Source organism: Phyllostomus hastatus, unplaced genomic scaffold (assembly GCF_019186645.2).
Source record: "Phyllostomus hastatus isolate PE091 unplaced genomic scaffold, TTU_PhHast_1.1 phas_contig_17, whole genome shotgun sequence".
Classification (NCBI taxonomy): Eukaryota; Metazoa; Chordata; class Mammalia; order Chiroptera; family Phyllostomidae; genus Phyllostomus; species Phyllostomus hastatus.
This window is the reverse complement of record NW_025333664.1, coordinates 29319892-29342323: the sequence shown is the minus strand read 5'-3', so window position 1 is coordinate 29342323 and position 22432 is coordinate 29319892. Positions and strand designations below refer to the sequence as shown.

Here is a 22432-nt window from a genome sequence, read left to right as displayed (position 1 = left end):
CAAAATGGCTGAAATGAAGAACAGTGATAACACCACTTACTCATACATGGCTGGTGGGAATATAAAATGGTACCATCACTCTGAAAAATAGGCATTTCCTTTCAAAACTAAAAATGGACTTACATATGTCATATACTTCAGAGAAATGGAAACTTATTTTGGCACATAAACTTGCACACAAATGTTTACAGCAGTTTTATTCATAATAGCCCAAACCTAGAAACTCCCCAAATATCCTCTAAAGGGAAAATGGTTAATCAGACTGTGGTGCATCTGTACCATGGCATACCACTCAGCCAAAAAAGTAAATAAATAAAACTAATAAAAAGGAGTGAATAAGTGATACTTGATAAACCTCAAGGAATGTATGATGAGTTTTTTAAAAAGCTAAGAGAATTCTAAAAGAATTGCACTGCATAATTCCATCTATGTAACATTTGTGGAATACTATAATTATAGGGATATACAGAAAATCTGCTGTTCCCAGGGGTTAGGGACTAGGAGTGTGCATTTATACAGAGGTAGCACTACGGAATCTTTTGGTGAGGGTACAGTTAAGTACACAATCATAGTTGTGGTTATGCAAGGCTACAATGCAATACAATTGCAGAGTATATACACACATACATACATGTACACACATACATGTACACATACATATACACACACATACATATAATTGATGAAATCAGAATAAGCTCTATGCACTATACCAACAGCAATTTCTTGGTGTTGATATTGAACTACAGTTGTATAAGATGCTAACATTAGGGAGGGCTGGGTGCACATTTCTTTGCAACCTCCTAATTATTTCAAAATAAAAAAAATTTAAGTGAGTTATTCAGATTTAAAAGGATAAATTCTTTATGGCCTCTTCAACAACTAGAAAGGAAACTATTTGCTATCAACTGAAAGTAAACTGTTCATTATTTGTTCATGGCAGAAACAATATCCAGTGAGTCACTAATTTGTCTTAAGCAAGGGGAATGTGATTTTTGGGTCTTGAGATGGGAAATAAATTATATGTCACAAAATGGTTGTAAGAATTACTTGAAGAAATTTGTATAAAACCATAAGATGTAAATGAGGTACAAGGGAGGTACTCAGAGAGAGGGCAATCCCCACCCCACCCTTGCAGTTGAGGGTTGAGCAAATTCATGTACAATCTGTCCTTGGCCTGGAGCTTGCATTTGAGAGATGATACTCAAGGGCCACTAGACAGTGAGTGATCAATTTTTATCAAATTCATTGGTTGAAATGAAATTCAAACCTATTAACCCCAGTGCCTTTATTAGAAAGGGAGAGTCCTGACCCAGAAGGTCAGTTTGTTGGAGTCCTCTCCATACACCAAGGTTGTGGGTTTGTTCCCTGGTCAAGGCACATACAAGAACCAACCAGTAAATGCCTGTTTATGCACTAAGTGGAACAACAAAGCGACATTGTGATGTTTCTCTTTCTCTCTCCCTCCTCCCACTCCAAACAATTAAAAAAAAAAACAGGGATACACACAAGTAACCTTTCTGGTAACTTTTTTCCTATAAATTAATTGTCACAATTTAAAAATTGGAAGCTTTCACATAAAATTTCAGATTTCTATCTGCTTGGCAAAAAAATCAAAGTATCTGGCAGCACTGTGCCTGGATTCACAAGTGGCGGTAATGGAAGCAGTGTGATGAGGGTGAGTAGCACCACAGCAGACACTGCTGGGCCCCCACCCAGAATTTCCAAATTCTGTGCTCACTAGCTCCTCCATCAAATGCCAAAAGCCACCACCTGCATCTCTTTACCTGGGGATTTTCTCCTGCCACCCAGTTGTCTGCTTTTCTAGTACAAGGCAGGCTGGAAATTCCAAGGAATTAACATCCATACTCCCTAGGAACAGCCCGGAAACAGAAAATGGGAGCCGGTATATAAACACCACAGCTCTCACCTTTGTGTGCAGTAGGTCTGAGGCACGTGTCCCCTGCAGTCTCCCAGACTTCCTCAGCAGGATTCAGAGCTTGTTTACACTGTGGTAACTTGCTGGGTAATAATTAACCCTTGAGTGACTGCCTTCTTTTCCCTGTTGTACTTACCCATTCACTGCTAGTGTTCCCTGTATCTCCCTAGCACTGAATCCTTGTCTCAGGGTGTGCTTCTGGGGAGCCCAAACAAACATAATATCCACAGATAATGCAAGATGGCTATGTTCCCTCTCCCACGGGACTTGCAGGGAGGGTAAAGAATAGGTAAGGAGGCAGAGACTGGCAACCAGGGCTTTATGACCCTCCGGCATCCTCTTTCCTGTGCTCCTGACCATCAGCTGGAAGTCAGTGTCTCTTTCCCAAGGGCATATACCCCTTGTTTTTTCACACAGACCATGTAATTCATTGATATTTTTTGCCTTGCTCTCTTGGGCATTTGAGTTTTGTTGTCTCTCAAATAACTAGAATTTTATAATTAGAAGACCTGAAGGCTATTTCCCAAATGCTCTTCTGAAATAAACAGACTCGGTCCTGTTAAATAGCTTCTTTTTTCTTTTCTTTTCTTTTCTTTTCTTTTCTTTTCTTTTCTTTTCTTTTCTTTTCTTTTCTTTTCTTTTCTTTTCTCTTTTCTTTCCTTTCCTTTCCTTTCCTTTCCTATTCTTTTCTTTTTTTACAAAAAATTATATTCTATATTTTAACTTGTATCTGTAATTACAATTACTGGTGTCCCTGATTTATGTAAATACAAGTTACTATCTAGTGTCCTTCCATCCTGAAAGGTTCACTTAATATTTCTTGTAAGGCTGGTTGTGTATTAACAACTTAAATTCATCTCTTTCCAATGGTCTCTGAGATACACCAAGTCTCTACCTGTCCTCCCTTTCCTGCCACTCCACACAGGTTACTTTTCCTCATGCAGGAATTGCAGCATGGGGAGTCAGGAGATTCAGATCTGAGTCCCACTTGAATACTGTTGTACAATCTTCGACTGTACTGTTCTATACTGTACTGTAGAACTGTACTATTCTACAATACTCTTGTTGGGCAAGTTCCTGCTGCCCAAATAGTGGAGGGATTGGCTAAAGCCTCTGTGCTGTTCCAGCTTAGCCACTGTGATACCCTCCTCCTCCTCTTGGGCATGGCAGCTGAAGAAGTGGACCTTAAGCTGGGGGCATCATCATCTGTCTGGCTCCTTCTGCTACCTCTCTGTTCCTTTGTCCCTGGGTCACTGCTCTTCTTAAAACAGTTCTCAAACTCTAGTGAGCCTCAAAACACCTGGAGACCTTAGCAAAAAAACAAATTCTTGGGCCCCACCTCCAGAGTTTCTGATTCAGTCAGTCTGGGCAGTCCCCAAGAACCTCCATCTCTAACAAGTTCCCAGGGGGTGCTGATGCTACACATGTTGAGTACCATTGTCTCATAGGAAACACTCAGGAACCAGGCTCAAAAGCCTGCTTTTGCATCCATGCAAAAACCTGGAGCAGATGCAAGAATTCTTTAGGTTGTATGTGATTTACAGTATGCAAGTTTTACCTACAGTATTCTATTTTAAACCTACAGCTATCCTGTGGATAGCCTTTTGCCCTGCCTCCCATGTTTTTGTGGGGCCTCTGATTCCTAGCCAGGACACGTTGAAATGGATAGGATCTCAGGTTTAAATAGCAGCTTTGTCTGAGCTCTTAGCTCTAGTTCTTTGTCTGGCCCCCTTGAAACAAGTTCCATGTTCTTTTTTAAGGGCCGGCAGTGTGCTAGCTACAGTTCTCTTAGCCTAACTGCATTAGCAGGCAAAGGTGGTTTCCTAAGCAGGCACATTGCACAATTCTATCTAAAATAAGGCTCAGCTGAGAGTCTATGTGATTTGCTCTTAAGGTCTGTCTACAATGCCTTATTATACTCATTACTTGAGTTCTCATTATCTACTTGCAGATTTACTTGGATGACTGTTGCGTGCAATTATGTTCTTTTAGAAAATTGTCTCCTTTATGTACTTGGATGAGTAAAAAATATATTTGCAGAAGCACTTGAACTCCTACAATAGATTTGCTACAATAAAATAGGCCTAGCTTCCAAGTATCAAGTTTCAATTTCTCATCTTACATTTTGTCAGGGAGATAATTCTTAGTCTGGCATGTGTGGGGTAATTTTGTGTATGTCCATAAAGAGAAAGCCACGCTAGAGATACTGACATTAAAAAGTGTCGATACCAAATGTAAGTATGTTCACTTCCTTAATCATGCAGCTTTCTTAAATTTACAGGCAAAAAAATGGCAAAATTGTTCCTCTTCTACCGTCTGTGTAGTAGGGTTACCGATTCACTCATAATCAAGCTCTGCAAATAACTGCACACACATGCACATGCAAAATTATAATGTCACCAATTTTGGAAACTTACCTTGACTCCTTCACAAAGTTCCACAGACTAGATTTTTTTCAAAAATCTTTTAAAATTCAATCTATTAGTTTTAGTATTCTTAAATAATTTGAACATTACCTATCAAAGTTTAACTGCATTATTATAACTTTTAACTGGTACTTTTAAAACCTCAGTCTTTGCAATTTGGCCACCCTGTTCACACCTACCACCTCCATCTTTCTCAAAGTGGAGTCTGGGAGAAAAAGGGACAAATGTGGATTGTGGGGCCTCAGGGTGAAGGAGAGAAGACTATCTTCTTGTTCCTCTCTAGTCCCTGCCTTGACAAAACTGACCTATTCTACTACCTGGACTGGGGACCACTAAGGATTAACAGGTACCATCAGCTGCTGGACTTTTCAGGAGTGCACCTCTGCTGTACCTGGCAGCTCCAGCCTCTTGCCGTAAGTCTTAAAAGTCATCTTTGGGGCTGCCTCCACATCTCAACTATAGGCTTGCAGTGAGCACTTACTTTCCCAGTCCCTCTCTGAGATTTGATGGAGCTTCTGGATTTCTGCACATCACACAAAGATCTTCTCCCTTGTTTGTGTGGGGATGTATGCTATTCAGATATTTGATTCTGAAGTGAGCTGTCTTCAGTGAATCTATGATGGTTTCATGGAAGCTGGTAACATTGACTTAGGTTTACTTCCATCCACTCATTGTGCCATTTCTTCATGGAGGCCAGATTCAGCATAGCCAAGGCTGGTGTTCAGCTGGTATCCACTAGCATATCTATAGTCATTGTTAATATATTACCATATTTTCATGCATGTTGGTAAATGTCCACTGTTTCAAGTCACTGGAGTATCTGACACCCTTTGCCTCATTAAAGATGGATACCACTTAACTTTCTGTCTAAATTCTGATTAGTCTAGGTGAATCTGGTTATTAAATATTTTGAATATTGCCTCTGAAGACAGATACATATGGCTTCTCCTCTCCCTTCTTTGTGTGGGGATTTATGCCACTCAGATATATCTGAAGCCCACTATCATCTGCTTGGGGTGGTGGGAAGTGATGTATAATAAAGAGTTGAGGCCTGATGTAATCTAATCGCTGCTCTTCATTCTCTTCTTCACATAATCCCAAGACAGTAGGATTTTTTTACTTCTCTGAACTGTAGACTCCTTTTATAATAGAGCACTGACAATTGTGGACCTGCTGCCATGGCCCCAGAACTCTCTTCTTCATACCACATGGATATCTAAGTTTGATTCTTGATATCCAGGCTATTATGAAAATCATCTTTCCACTAAACCAGCTTTCTCTAGCATTTATCTGGAGCAATCTAATCCCCTTCAACCCAAACCACACCATCACTGACTTTGTCCTGATTAGGAAGAAGATCATGAACAAGGAAGTGGAAGAAGAAAAAGCACATTAATAATTTCTAAAATATTATTCTATTCGTTTGTGATTTAACTTTGATTCTAGAAATAGCTGTCTTGAATAAGTCAATGATGGTTTCAGAAATAGCACCAATGTGTCTATTACATGACCTGCAATCATATATATGTATCAATATAAAATAAAATCTATCTAGTAGCGTGTGTTTTTTGAGTACCTACTCTTTCCCAGCTCTTAAGGAACACGGTAAAGCTTCACAAGTAAAAGGCAGAGCTGTTACCCCTGAATAATATAGCTTCTATCCAGAGGAACAAAATTAGCAACAAAACAGTTCAAGATTGAGTGAATGCTGAGTTCTCTCAAACCTAGAGAGGGGAAAGATCAATGTGGGCACCAGAAAAAAATTCTGGAGGAAGTGAGAAGTGATCAGGCTTTAAGATATGCTTAAGGATTGAATATGCTTTCCCACAAAGATTAGAAAAAAGGCAAAGATGTCCCTTCTCACCAATTCTTTTCAATATCATATTAGAAATACTAGAGAATGCAATAAGACAAGAAAAAAATAAAATATATGCAGATTGGGAAGGGAGAAATAAAATTGTATGTTCACAGGTGACATGATGGTCTATGTAGAAAATCCAAAAGAATCAACAGAAAGAACACCTAGAAGTGATAAGGAATTATACCAAGGTTGAAGGATATATCATTAATACACAAATGTCAATTACTTTTCTATATAGCAGCAATGAACAAAATAGAATTTGAAATTAAAAACACAATGCTATCTATATTAGTGCCACCCCAAATTTAAATACTTAGGTATAAATGTAACAAAATATGTACAAGATCTTACAAGCAAAACTCTGATTAATGAAACCAAAGACCTAAATAAAAGGAGAGCTACTCCATGTTCATAGTTAGGAAGATTCGATATTGTCAAGATGTCAGCTCTTCCCAACTTAATCTATAAATTCAATGCAATCCCAGTCAAAATCCCAGCAAGTTATTTTGTGAATATTCACAAACTAATTCTAAAGTTTACACAGCCAGACAAAAGATCAACACAATATCTAGCCAACAAATATTAAAGAAGGACTAAGTTGCAAGACTGACACTACCTGACTTTAGTGACAATTCACACTGTCATCTTTATAGGCAGTGTGATATTGGCAAGAGAACGGATAAATAGACCAATGAAACAGAATAGAGAGCCCAGAAATATGTTCATATAAATGTAGTCAACTGCTCTTTGACAAGGGAGTAAAGGCAATACAATGGAGTAAAAATGGTCTTTTCAACAAATGGTGCTGGAGCAACTGGATATCCACATGCAGAAATTAGAGACACAGACCTTATCCCCTTCAGAAAAATTAACTCCATGTGGAAGCATATACTAGATGGAAGTATAGGTTTAAGAATGGAAGAGAGAAGTCTGCATTAAGCATGGGAGACAAAAGAATATCTGGCAAGAGTATGTAAAAAGAGAAGAGGTGAGAATTCAAACCTGAACCCTACGTAGCCCCAATATTTAAGGTATAGGCAGCAGAGGTAGAGCCAGAGAAAAAAGGCTGAAAAATTTTCAGAGAGGTATGAAGAGACTCAAAGGAGAATTTGTGCCATTGAGACTTTACCTTTGATTTATAGAAATTTGAGCTTCAAATGACCATTCTGAACCATTGTCAATCAATGCCTGAACGATTGTTGTGTTTGAATGTGTATTCTATCACATCACTAAGAACCCTAATAGGCAATGCTCTTCATGAGACCATCTGAAGTTCATAACAGATCATCATGAGCAGGAATCATGCCTTCTAGAAATAAACTGAATCCCTGTCATCTGGAATATATAAATTGGCATGGTGCCTAATGGTTCAGCATATTCTTAAGAGTATTCTTAAAAGCTCAGTGCAAGAGTTTTCAGGCTTTTTTAAAGATAATATCTAAGATAAAGAACATGCATGTGCATTGGCTCATTAGGGTTACCATCTCACGCCCCTAGTGCTAACACTCAGTTTTGATGCCCACATTTCCAACTTGATGTTCATATTGCAACTTTGATTGTCATGAGCAAAGGATGAAAACAAAAAGAAAAAGTGAGCCAATATTTAAAGTATCCTATATAAATGAGGTCTTGCAATAATTCAAACACAGCAATAAAGTTGGTATTTTGACTCTCTCATGGTACTTAGAAATCTAAATGTGTCCAATACAAAAGAAGCTTAACTGCAGCAGTTTATATAAAACTCTTACTAAGAAAGCAATTTACTTACACTCATCTGTTACACTGAAGTTGTGGGTGTGAATTTTAATGAGTTTGTTGTTTGCAGCATACTTAATTTGTAAATGTTTTGGTTTCAGTATTTTATAAAAGATATAAACAGCAGGAGTTTAAACATTTACCTGCTGGAACCATGAGAGGTTGTTTGTTTGTTTGTTTTTATTAAAATGGCTTGTGCTTTTCTACTAAAAGGATTTGACAACCCCTCTGCCAATATTTCCAAGACCTGCTAATGAGACTGTTTTGTTTTGAATTTTAAAGTCTCTATGTGTTTCTGCATCTTCAAGCGAGTATTTCTTTTTTTAATATATTTTATTGATTATGCTATTACACTTGTCCCATTTTCCCCTCTTCACTTCCCTCTGCCCTGCACACCCCCTCCCACCCACATTCCCCACCTTTAGTTCATGCCCATGGGTCATACTTATATGTTCTTTGGCTTCTACACTTCCTATACTATTCTTAACTCCCCCCTTTCTATTTTCTACCTACCATCTATGCTACTTATTCCCTGTACCTTTTCTCCTATTCTCCCCTCTCCCCTTCCCTGCTGATAACCCTCCCTGTGATCTCCATTTCTGTGGTTCTATTCCTCTTCTCGTTATTTGCTTAGTATGTTTTTGTTTTAGGTTTGGTTGTTAATAACTGAGTTTATTGTCATTTTACTGTTCATATTTTTTATCTTCTTTTTCTTAGATAAATCCCTTTAACATTTCATATAATAAAGGCTGAGAGATGATGAACTCCTTTAACTTGACCTTATCTGAGAAGCACTTTATCTGCCCTCCCATTCGAAATGAAAGCTTTGCAGGATAGTGCAATCTTGGATGTAGGTCCTGGCCTTTCACGACTTGGAATACTTCTTTCCAGCCCCTTCTTGCCTGTAAGGTCTCTTTTGAGAAATCAGCTGACAGTCTTATGGGAATTTCTTTGTAGGTGACTTTATCCTTTTCTCTTGCTGCTTCTAGGAGTCTGTCCTTAATTTTAATCTTGGGTAATGTAACTATGATGTGCCTTGGTGTGTTCCTCCTTGGGTCCAACTTCTTTGGGACTATGAGTTTCCTAGACTTCCTGGAAGTCTATTTCCTTTGCCAGATTGGGGAAGTTATCCTTTATTATTTGTTCAAATAACTTTTCTACTTGTTACTCTTCTTCTTCTCCTTCTGGTACCCCTATAATTCAGATGTTGGAATGTTTAAAGATGTCCTGGAAGTTCCTAAGCCTCTCCTCATTTTTTTGAATTCTTATTTCTTCCTTTTTCTCTGATTAGATGTTTATTTCTTCCTTCTGGTCCACTCCATTGATTTGAGTCCCATTTTCCTTCCCATCACCATTGGTTCTCTGTACATTTTCCTTTATTTCGCTTAGCATATCCTCCATTTTTTCATCTAATTTGAGAACAAATTTAACCAATTCTGTGAGCATCCTGATTACCAGTGTTTTGAACTGTGCATTTCATAGGTTAGCTATCTCTTCGTCGCTTAGTTGAATTTTTTCTGGAGCTTTGATCTGTTCTTTCATTTGTGCCTTTTTGTTTGTTTGTTTGTTTGTTTGTTTGGTCTTGAGGTGCCTGTTATATAGTGAGGGGCCTTAGGTATTCTCCCTCCTGGGTGGGGTAATCCATGTTGCTGTGTTGTGACACTCTATGTGGGGGAGGGGTTTGAGAGGGAACAATGGTACTTTCTCAGCTCTCTGCCAGTTTTCAGTCACTTCCCCCACTTCCCACAAGCAAATTGGGCCCCTCTGGTGCTGATTCCCATGTTGGTGGGTTTGCATATGTTCTAGGACCCTGTGGGTCTCTCCAACAAACTCTCCTGTGAGGCTGGGAGTTTCTCCTGCTGCCTCCTCAACCCCCACAGGTGTTTTCAATCAATGGTTTGAGGCTTTGTTTCCCCACGATGGAACACTGGGTTGCACAGTATGTCTTGCTCCCTAGTTGTTCCTCTGGGTGTATCTGTATGCAAATGTGAGACTACCCAGTTTGCCACCTACTGCCTACCAGGTCTGCCTGCTGCTTCCTTGCTGGCCAGCTGCAGCCTTGTGTGCCCTGCTCCACAATCCACCGCCTCACTGGGTCCTTCAGCAGTGCTTTGCCTGCCCCAGTTCTCTCTGAACAGCAGCCTGTCTCTTCCCCTTCTACTGATCTAGATGAATCTGTTTTCTTTAACTCCTTGGTTGTTGAACTTCCGTACAGTTTGATTTTTCTATCAGTTCTGGTTGTTTTTGTTTTTAAATTGTTGTTGTCCTTCTTTTAGTTGTTCGAGGAGGCACAGTGTGTCTACCTATGCCTCCATCTTGGCCAGAAGTTGAAGCCAGTATTTTTAAATTTTTCATTTGTTGCCTTCCTTTACTTTCCAGATAAAGTTATCTGACTTTGGTTTCTGTGCTCAAGTTTCCAAAGAGGTACCGAAGAGGAAATCCTTGGTTGGCACTCCCTACTGGATGGCACCCGAGGTGATTTCTAGGCTACCTTATGGGACAGAGGTAAGGGAATTATGGCCATTGTTTGAAAGAGGCAGGACCTGAACACCCTCAGGGATACAGTGGTTCTGAGATAGTTAATGAACACAGGACATCAGGGTAATGACCTTTAATTCCACATTTGGCCCTCATTCACTAGACTCATCACAGAGTAGGTAGTGGCTGAAGGGACAATGTTACCATAACACTGACCTAAGGGAGTTTATTGAGATCCTATCATGGATACTGGACTGGGGGAGACTGATTCAAACTCTGATCCCCCCTCTGTGACAGACATAAACAGAGCAAGATAATGCAAATTGAAAAGTGGCCAGAGACATACACAGACAAGCAGGTGTGATGACTCAAAGGATAGAGGGTCAGAGATAGCTCCATGGGATAGAGGTAGTAATTAGATAAGCAATAATGTTTTCCCATAGAAAAAATCATATGTGAATATTATACTTCAAAATATAGCATAAATCCTGTTTCCTCTGGAATGTAAGCAATTGCTCATAATTATTTTAGGGATAAGGTTTAGATCCGTAAAAATGGGAGGCCTTCTAGAGAAAGACTAGTGTGAGTAGAAGCTCTGAAGCATGCGAGACACCACACACAGTTGAGGTGAGGCACTCACTCTGGCTGAGATAGGGAGTGTTGCCACATGTTGTGGTGCAGAAGGCAACTATAAGAGAGGAGAAGCAGCACAGAATAGGTGGCACAGATCAATGAGCTAAGGATATCAGCATAAGTTAAGGCAGACTCTGCTCTCTTTCCCTTGCCTGCCTGCCCTTGGATGAGTACTCAACCGATTTTTCTCACTGTGGTTCCAAGAGCATAAATTCTCAGTGAAGGTCACTGCCAGGGTTATAACAGGAATGCAGCTAACTGATAAGAGGTGTAGTGAGTCTCTAACAGGGAAGGGACTGTAACTGGGAATTTATAGCACAGCTAGGGCCTTTCATTGCCCAGGCTCCCCATTCTTTACTCAGATAGAATTGCTTGTCATCTCTTCCTTTTCTCTATTCCCTGAAAATGGTTTTATAAAGCAGGGCTTTGTGCTTGCTGCTTCAAAATGATAAAACACAGAGGAAAGAACCCCAAAGTGTGTGTGTGGGGGGAGAGAACTGTTTTCAAAAATCAAATCAGTACAAGAATCAGAGTATACTGCGTTGTGCAATGTAGCTCTTTGCAGTTTATTATGAATATCTCTTCTTATTTTTTTACAACTTAAATGTAACTTTCCTCTTTGTATTCATAACATAAAAGTTTGGATTTTTTTTACCTGCCCTGGTAGACGGTTAGCCTGGATAAAATTATATAAAGTTTTAAACTTCTGAATGTTAGGATATTTGTATGTACCTAACAGGATCTTCACTGAGGTTGTCTATAAAAAACAAATGAAGCCTCTGAGCAAACACTCAACAACTCAACAATTCAGGCTATCAATCTGTGTTGTAAACATTGAGAGATTATAAATACCACATTAGTTTATGAATGAGTATGAATCTATGGTTCCCTGGACACATCCTGTGTTGCAAAATGTTCTTCATGCCTGAAATAATCAGAGGATTGTGCCTAACAGGTGGACATCTGGTCTCTGGGGATCATGGTGATAGAAATGATTGATGGTGAGCCCCCCTATTTTAATGAGCCTCCCCTCCAGGCAATGAGGAGGATCCGGGACAGTTTACCTCCACGGGTGAAGGACCTACACAAGGTGAGAAGTGACGTCTGTTGCTCAAGTTCAAAATTTTCTTGGATTTTTTCAGTCTCCTTGAAATTTTAAAGACTGGCATATCACACCCAGGAGGAGATCCTGGTTTATGGGCATGGACTTTGGAATTAGAGTCACTTGGATTCAAATCTCTGCTCTGCCTCCTGTTCACTCACTTGCCAAGCGATTCAGCCCCTCCATCTCTGGAGTTCATGTGTAAAATGGGGTACAATCAGCTCCTCTCATAGGGTTGGCTAGAAGAGTAAATCAGGTGCTCCACTCATCACTGCCTCATTGAGCACCTACTATAGGCTAGAGACTGTTCTAATTGCAGGGGATATCACAGTACAAGGCCCCAGGTTCCCTGACTCTTACAGAGCTTGCATTCTGGTTGGCGAGGCAGATAATAAACTATAAACAAATAGGTGAACAAAATAACTTCAGAGATTGGTACATGCTATGAAGTGAATAAAATACCATGATGTTATGGAGTCTGCAGGAGAAGAGACTGGGAGCTCATTTAGGTTGAAGAGTGAAAGCAGCCCTTTCTGAGGAGAGATCACCTGAACTGGAATGTGAATGGGAAGAAGCAAGCCATGCAAAGATCTAGGAGAAACATGTCCCAGGCAGAGAGACAATGAGTGCAGAGTCCATAAGCCAAGAGGGCAGCTTATATGACTGAGCAAAGTGAACAAGGAGAAAGGCTAGTGCCAGAGAGGTTGGCAGGGGCTAGACCATGCAGGGCAATGAAGGACATGGTCAAAGGGCCAAGTAACATCTCTCCTGTTTTCCAAGTATTGACAAGTAAGGCCAAACTCAGAAAAAATGGTGCTAAAGTGAGGCAGCCACCAGTGAGGACAGGGCTTTCTGAGAGGATCAGTGCTGTAAACACTGGCTCCCCACACACCCCCCTTCCCGTCTCACTCATGACAATAAGAGAGGGGAGTGGGGCTATCTTTTAGGGGAGACTAGTTTGTAATGGTGGCATCTCTGCTTCCCTCACCCCTAAACCTTAGGGAAGAGCCCCAATAGAATTACTCATACAGGGTGTGTGGACCTGCCCCCTCTCCCAGAAAAGGGAGACTGCCAGAATTGAACAGGAGACGGAAACTTTTCCTGCATTGGACTAAGTTTAAATAATGAATCTGGTTTAAATAGAATGGTATCAAAATAGTATCATACCTGATATAAATGAGTGTGATGTTCTCCAAATTCATGGAGAAGAGCCGCTTTGATCCAACTGGTCAGCAGCTGGAACCTGCCCAAGGTTGTCTCCCAAATGGAGGATAAAAAATATGTGGTATAATTCAACAGTGAATACTATACAATAATGAAAAGGATAAAACTTTTGCCACACAGGGTTGAATCTCACAGACACAATGAAGAGTGAAAGAAACCAGACAGAGAAAAGTTGACAGTATATGATCGTATGACTCCATTTCTAGAAAGGAAAAATGCAGGCAAAATTAATTAATGCTGTTAGAGGTCAGGAGAGTGGTGACCCTTTGCAGGGAGCTATGTACTCATAGGAAGTGGACCTAAGGTAGCCTCCTAGACTGGAGAAATGTCCTACATTTGTATAGAGATGGAGAGTAAGTAGGTGTAAGTATATATGAAAAATACCTATTATAAAGCATACACTTAATATTCAATATTTAAGCACTTGAATGTATGTAAGCTATTCCTCAAAATTAAATTACAACAAATACAAGGGGAACATGCTATCCCTGTCAGATATTCTTACAGAAGCTTGTTTGTCTTTACGAAAGGGGATTTCACTGCCTAAATGGTGGTTGTTGTTGTTAGGAAAATAAAGCTATTCCATGTTTAGCACACTTCATCAAACAAGAATGGCCAGTGTCTGTGCATAGAAAGCACCTTTTCATAGCCTCTACTATCACTATTATCATTACAATTTTATTTAGTAAATAAATTGTCATTCTTCATCACACTATCACTTACTCCTATCATTTCAAACTTGAAGAAGGTAAGGAAAACATGTTAGTAAAGGCAATAAATACATCCTCTCAAGCTGTTTCTGGAATTTGATGTTGATGGAATGAAACCTTATTTTGCCACATATAATGCATACCTGTGTTTTTGTGTGCTTATACACAGGATTATGTAATCATTATACCCATGTATAATGCACATTCTTATTTTTCTCTAAAGAATTTGAGCGAAAAAGTGCACACTATACATGGCAAAATACAATATTTCTGGGAATTGGCTGGGAAACCTTTTTAGGGGAACTGGGTTGGCTCTCTCTGTTCGTCCTCAGGATGGTATCAATGTTTTCACAGGTTTCTTCCATGCTCCGGGGATTCCTAGACCTGATGTTGGTGAGGGAGCCCTCTCAAAGAGCCACAGCCCAGGAACTCCTTGGACATCCCTTCTTGAAACTGGCAGGTCCACCATCTTGCATCGTTCCCCTCATGAGACAATACAGGCATCACTGAGCAGAGGATTCATTTGGGTGGCAAAGCTAGATGAGGACATGAGAATAATTCAGGAGAACAGAGGAAATCACAGAACATGCAAAAGGCCTGTGCATTCTAACCAGCTGATTGGTGGGACAGTGTGATGACCAGCAGGGTTCAACAGACCAGGGCATCTTCTTGTGTCTTGAAGAGGCATCTCTCCACTGACAGCTGGCATGGTCATTGGGAATGCAGCTTTCATAAATCATTATTATATTTTTCAGCCCTTCATCCAGCAAATCAGAAGGACTCAGTACAAACTCCGTTATGATATATCCTAGCCACATGCAGGGTAATGCATAGGATTTTCTATATTGAAAGAATACTTTTCTGGCAAAAGAAAAAAAAGAGAGGAAAACAAAAAAGCACTTTTTCTTAATGGTAGCAGTGTAATGTATTTTGCAATGAATTTGTAATTTTTCTGTACGATAGTTTTGATAATTTATAGTACTTTGATGTCACGTAGCCATTGTATCAGTTGAAGTAATACTTGTTTACTAGCAAGAGTTTGAACAAAGCCTTTCCTACTTTTTTATCCCTTTCAGAGAACCAACAATTCTTTAGGAACTTTGAATACTGAATGACTCTCAATCACCGTCAGCTTTAATAGAATATCTTTCTTATCTTAACAAGTGTCTTATGTGATGGAAGAATTAAGAGTGATGGTGATGGTGGTACACATTTCATTTACCCAACCAAAAATAAAATTTGAGCCACAGTACACCACCAAACTACTTTCTGGGATAAAGCAAAATATTTTGAGAAATCTCATTTTCCTTTAAGACTATTTTAGTCACGAACCCATTTCCGCACAGCAGGATATTTCCCCTGGCACCCTGTCTCAGATGGGTGTGATGTCCCCTTGTGGCCAAATTTCCCTCCCAAGGAACAACTTCAGTGCTAGGATCATTGGACTCAGTCCCCCAAGTTGTGTGTTTCAAAATGTTCCAGTCTCACAAAGGGAAAGGAGATAAAACAGGGCAAGATGTTTGGTTTCGTTTGTCACTGTTTTTGAAACTCCGTATGCTAACACACCAAACTCTTGTCTGTATTTACCTTTGTACCACAGTATTAATCACTAGTGTTCATGTGTTGTTCTGGAAGTCTGAACCGACTCTAGAGGGTGAATTAGGAAGGGTGTGACCTGACTTCAGTTGTGACCATGTTGTGTGTTTCCAGCATAGGAGAGTTGTGCTGCTGACTAGATCTTCTCAAATGTCGATAAAATGAATGACTACTACAGTACATTTTGTGTTGCTTGTTGGATGAATTTGCATGTTAACTGTAGGCCAATATAGATTTGCCTTTAAAACTCTGGAAGAGCTACATAGTCATCATTAGTTTCTATTAATTACGCATCAGACAAAAGCCATTTGTTACCAAACTGGAAAACCAGAGGCTGTTCTCAATGACTTTACAGACTGTAACAAATAGGAATTTAAATTTGTGGAAGTGCTCTGGTTGCTCTAAGCATAATTAAGAATTTTTTGTAATTAATAGGTTGCTAATTATTTATTATAGTTAAGAGGAAAAAAAGGCATAAAATGACCTTCTACATATTAGATTTTTTCAATCTTCCCCCAAAGTGGAAATGCCTCACTATAAACATAATCTGTAGTTTTATTTCCTAAAACTCAACAAGTCAATGTTTTATGTAAAATATTAAAATAGTAATATAAATATGTAACAATAAAAACCATCAAAATCCAAAAAAAAAATGGCAGTCCTAAAAGTTCCTGGAACAGATTATATGAATTTAGCCAGGACTATGTAGTAGAAAGAAAAGAAAAATAAAATCTCTTTTTTAACCAGAACAAATATCAAAACCATTGCAGAAAATAGTGGATTTTGGATTCCAAACATTTTTTGACAGAGTAATGGAAATTTTTCTGTAATTTTTCTTACCACTCAGTATTTTTTAAGCTATTTGTTGAGTTTACCAAAAGCTACTGTAGCTTAAGGTTTTGTGAGCACTAACTATTGGCAGAAACTGCACTTGCAAATAAAAATAAATGTTTGCCTTTTCCCATTGTGGTATTAGAAACTCTAATGATTTCCCAAATTTGTCTTCTTGAGTAACCAAGAATGGTTTTGTTATGATCTTGGGGAATGCAAACAAGTTGGTATGAAGTTACATGTTACACCATGATGATGTCAGCCAAAGACAAATATCCCCATCCCCAGAGGTTACAAACAGTATAAAACTATGATGTAGATATCACTACTGAGGAAAAATAGTTATTAAATTCTGGAAGCCCACATTCAAGGAAAGCTAAATTCATAGTTAAAGACTCCCACTCTACTTCCTGGTTCCAAAGATGCTGAACTGATCTGAAGGCTCTTTACCAACAACAGACATAAAAAGATGTTTGGGGGTTAAAGAAGGCATGGCGAGAGCTCTCTGATAACCCAGAAGAGAGCGTTTCCCCCACCCCTTCTTGTCTGGGTAACAAAAGATGTTAACATTTAACCCATGAAGATGAGAGGGACAATTGTTTATAAAGACTTCATTTCTCATCTGGAAAATTCAGAAAACAAAAACCCTCAGGTTAGCCTGAGATAGCATAATGAGAAAGGATGTAGTATGTTGTCTGCCAAGGAAGAGAAAAAGGTAACCCTCCCCAGGCAGGTCCCCACAGCCATTGCAAGGCATGGAAGAAGACATCGGCCTCCTTTGGCTATGATGGATCATGGAGAAGGAACAAGAAACAAGGCAACCCCCTTAGCTAAGCAATGGGATGACCACCCTAGAGAATGCACTGGATACATGCTCCCTGGCAGGAACTAAAGGAAGCTATGACTGCTGTTCTGCAGGGTGAAGGGGTCAGTGCGGAGGTGAACCTGACTCTGAAAACTATATGTGCCATCTACACTAAGTCCACTCTAAACAGCTGAGGCTTCAGGCTGACATGAAAGAGATTCAGGCATCTACCCTCCTTCCAACAGCATCTCCAAACAGCCAGATGGGTTACCAGAACCTCCCTTCCCAGCTGCTCCTTATAAGTTTAGGCCATGTATTAGTATGGGACCCCATGACTTGGAGGAGGAATTTGGAAGAGAAAAAGGATAATAATAGCACATCCCCTGTTTCCTGCCCTTGCCTGTCCACTGCTACCTCTTTACCTTTCTCTGATGCACGTTTAGCCCAAGTGAAGGAGAGGGGGGTTATTTTGAATTAGAATGAGATTGGTTTTTTTATTGACTGAGTCATGGTTGTACCCCCACCATCCACTGGGAAGAACACACTGAGCAGAAATCATTGGAAAAATAAAATTATTGCATGAAGTTAACAACAACTCAGTGAGTCCAGACTCCTTGCTCAAACTGGTTGCATGAACAGCACTGTGTCATCAAGGAGATGGCAGTGAGATTCCAGGCAGAGAAAAGATAAATTTGGTCCAAGTAGGTACAAAATGTAAACACAGGAACAGTTCTGTGAAAGTGGCATGACACTGTGCAAACTCAAATTGTGAGGTAAGGCCAGTCAACTTGAGCCTTGAAATGTGTGCATTTTGAGTTGTATTTCCAAGTCAAATGAACATATTACCTTAATGTGAGTTCTGCCAAAAAGAGAACCTGAGCCAAAGATTTTGACACAAATAATTTATTTGAGAGATGATTTTAGGAAGCTCACTCAATGTGGCAGAGTGGAGAAGTGAGAAGAAGAGGAGAGAGAAATTAACAACAATAAAAAGTTTTAATGAATGGGAAGCCATGATGGGCAACTGGGGCTCAATTCCACTGGAGACCTTCTGGGAAAGATGGTCCAGAATTGTCCTTCTGGGGGTGGATATGCTGGGTATTTACCCACCACCTCCTAACCCTCATTGGCTGAATGTTGCTCCTATAGCTTCAACTCTTTGAGCATCCATCTTGCCAGATACATAGGCAGTTTGTTATCTCTAATAAAGAGAGAGGCACAGAAGTATACAGAAATTGCCACAGGTGACTTTCGGGAAGTACTGAGGGAACATGGGTGGGGTCCTGGCAATATCTCCTATATAAATAGATAATGAAGGGCAGCATGAGGACTTGAGAAAAGGAGAATTGTTGATTTCTGGATCAAAGTACATTACTTTCAAAGCAAAGTTATTCCTTATCTTGAAGGGTTTGCTCAGGTAGTAAATGCTTTGATAATTATGCCTCATCATCATCAGCATTTTATAAAATATAAAGCTAGAAAGAACTTCAAGGTCTTTTTCTATAAATGTTTTAATCCTCACCCAAGGACATTTTTTATTGCTTTTAGAAAGCGAGAAAGGGAGGGAGAGAGGGAGAGAGAAAGAGAGAGAGAGAAACATCAATGTGAGAGAGAAACATTGATCTGTTGCCTTCTTAGACATGTCCTGACTGGGGATCAAACCTACAACCTCATACGTAACCTGACCAGGAATCAAACTGTGACCTTCCAGGTTACGTGGAACAATGCTCCAACCAACTGAGCCACACCAGTCAGGGCTGACTTCAAAGTTTTATAAAATGATCCATCTTAACTCAGCTAACCAAGGCTCCCAGCATTAATCATAATCTGAACAAACCACACACACAGATTTTCAGTTCCATGAGGGCAGGATATTTACTTGTTTAAAGGGTTTTTATTTTTATTTTAGAGAGAGGGGAAGGGAGGGAGAAAGAGAAGGAGAGAAACATCAATGTGTGGTTGTCTCTTGCACACCCCTTACTGGGGACCTGGAGCACAACCCAGACATATTCCCTGACTGGGAATCAAACCAGCAACACTTTGATTCGCAGGCTGGTGCTCAATCCACTGAGCCACATACACCAGCCAGGGCCGGTGTTTACCTGTTTTGTTCATTGATATGTCCCCAGCACCCATACCAGTGTCTAAAAAACACATGATCAGTGCTAACAAATATTTATCTCATCTGTCATAAGAGCCATTGTGAGTCCTTCCCCAGCAGACAACCTGACAGGTTCAGTAACTTTAAATGGTAACTGAAGCAGCCATTAGCCCTGGAGTTCCTAGCTTAGTTTTACACCCTGGACCCTTTTGCTTGTCTGAAGCCTATGGACTCCTCCTCACAGGGTGTGGGGGGGTGGTTTTAAATGCATCAAGTAAAACACATCAGCTTACAAAGGAAACCAAGTAAAGCATAGTTGCCATTTTAAAAGTTTTTATGGTTATAAACTATTAAATAACAAAATCTTGTGAAGGTCTACCATAATTTCAAACTAAAGAGTGTAAATGGCTTTGAGATTTCTCCAACAAGTATAATGTGATTTCTACTGATGACAAGTACACAGTTCCTGCTATACTACAATGGATTGGTGCATGTATTCATAACTGAGGGGAATGCTACCTTTCATAGGAGGTTAGTAAAAATGAAAGGTGTAATTTTTTTCCACCCAAGTTCATGTACTCCCCCACATAAGTCGTTTACTAGGCTGGGGTGGGGGGTGCAGAAATCCCTGCACAGAAACATACTCTGAATTCAAAATAAACTGACACGGAAAACTGTGGATACGAGGCAATAACCCCTGCTTCAGTCACTTGGAGTCTTTTTTGAACTTGTATGGCAGGTAAAACCAGAATAGGCATGTTAAGAACTATGCTAGGAAAATATTAATAATGACTTCTATGAGCATTTCCAAGTGTGCCAGGCAATGTGCTGGGGACTTAAATGCACTGTCATGAATCCACAAATAACTTGGAAAGGATTGGAGAGTCAGCCCTGTTTTCAGATGAGAAAATGAGCACAGAGAAGCCCAATTATTTGGCTAATGTTGCAGGTAGGCTGATAGTGAAGGATTTTTTAATGCATTTTCATGCTGCTGCATAAAATTACCTGGGGAGTATAGATTCTAGGATATCAGCACAGAGATTCTCACTCAGTCTGGGATGATATCCTAGAACTGGTGGTTTTTCAGTGACCCCTGGGGTGATTCTGATGGAGGCTGCTTGCAAACTGCACTTTGACACTGAGGAAAATCTGTGTCTGCCTGGTTCTAAGGTGTTTGCTCCAGGGAAGTGTGTGCCCAGTGCCAGCCCTGACCACGCTCCAGGTAAAACACCCAGTGCATATGCACAGCACACTGCCTCCACCAGATGCTGCCAGGCATTCCAACTACCTTTCTTCCCATTTCTCCACCTGTCTTGGCTATCTCCCACACCCACAGGGCTTTGCCAAGTCTTTGCTCATGGAAAGCTCAGGCAACTGGCAAAATGAGAGTGGTTATAGTGTAAACAGGCTTCTCAAACTAGAGAACAAAGTCTCCCCTTCCCCCTGAGAAAGCCTCATTAGGAACCATCTCTCAGGAACAGGGGAATCCTGCAAAGAACTGCACTAGAAATCTAAATCAAACTCATGATCTCCCAAGAGAAACCTACATGTGGTTCATCCACAAGGCTTTTCCAGGCTGGCTGACCAGCAATAAGACCCAACATCCTTTTGTGTACAGAGGTGTTTGTTTAAAATGCCAATAAAAACAAAAAATGACAGTTAAAACCGTAATTGAGCATCTGTGATTTGTCTGTTTTCTCTCATCTCTGAGCTTGGGGAGCAATGCAGATGGATGAGGCACCACTTCATCTTCTTCCTGGTACAGTAGCAGCTGTGAAATGCAAAACAGTGACTATGGCCATGAAAGGAGCCCAAGGCTGAGGCCCAGGATTCCTTGGAGTCCCTGGACTCCTTGCTTTCCCAGCAGGAGACTACTGCCCCTGCCCTAAACAGCAGGCTTCCCTTTACTTTGTTTAGTTGATAATGAAAATAAAGACACTGAGGAGAGAAATTAAGCAAGGTTCAAAGAAATTAGGATGCACTTAAGTCCTAATTTTAGGGCAGGTAGCCAGAAAAAGATGATGTGATTACTAACAATGGTAGTCACAGTAATATGGCTTTTTATGCATACTGCACATTATAGGAGGAAAAACCAGTCTTATATTTGAGAATTAAAAAATTTGGATCCTAGAAAGATTTAATGAGTCAGCTTAGACACAAGAGTGTGGCCACAGGAGAATATTTTGAAAAGAGCCAGGGCACCATGTTTTTATTAGAAGGACCTGTGTCTGTGTTGTTTGTTTTCTTCTCAGTCCTCCCACTATAGACTCCAAGTTGTCAAGTTCACTGCTATATACCCAACACTTAGCCTGCATTCAGTAGGTGCTCAAACACTGAACAATAAAATGATTTTTCAAAAAAGAAGCAACCAATAAATGTGTAAGTGGAACAACAATAACAAAACTGTTAAATGACAATACCAAAACTAGTAGAGTTCTATGTTTTGTGAAAGTAAATTTAAAAACAAAAACAAATTTACTGCCATGGCTGGTATGGCTCAGGTGGCTGGGCTTTGCCCCACAAAGCAAAAGATTGCCAGTTTAATTTCCCCATCAGGGCACCTGCCTGGGTTGTGGGTTTGATCCCAAACAGGGCATGTATGAGAAGCATTCAATCAATGTCTCTCTCTCACATCGATGTTTCTCTCCCTCTCTTTCTCCCTTCCTTCCCCTTCCTCTAAAAATAAATAAAATCCTTTAAAAATAAAATTTAAAAACACAAATTTAAATGTTGTGAAAGTAAGTAAATATGAAGCTTTCAGATGTATGACTCAAAGTTCTAAAAGGTTTTTCTGAAGGGGCTATGCATACAACTAAGGGTCTATTTCTCCCCAAATCCTTGGGTGGTTCCAATAAATATGAAGTTTGAAAAAAAAATGCACGAGATGTTAAAAAGGAAAGGGCTGTCAAGTATGGAACAGGGATGTAAGACGATCACAGATGACAGAATGGAGTAAACCATGGGGAGAGGT

General features: G+C 40.0%; 1 protein-coding gene across 3 annotated transcripts in view; it reads left to right on the top strand.

The window, feature by feature from the left end:
• The window catches only part of PAK5 (p21 (RAC1) activated kinase 5), a 273223-nt gene extending 257319 nt beyond the window's left edge, over positions 1–15904 (top strand). For all 3 annotated transcript variants that reach the window (XM_045833660.1, XM_045833662.1, XM_045833661.1), the window contains exons 8-10: positions 10361–10486; positions 12048–12182; positions 14483–15904. In XM_045833660.1, the coding sequence (XP_045689616.1) occupies positions 10361–10486; positions 12048–12182; positions 14483–14638 (417 nt within the window). In that variant the 3' untranslated portion in view covers positions 14639–15904. The remainder of the gene's footprint in view (positions 1–10360; positions 10487–12047; positions 12183–14482) is intronic.
• Positions 15905–22432: the final 6528 nt, after the last annotated feature.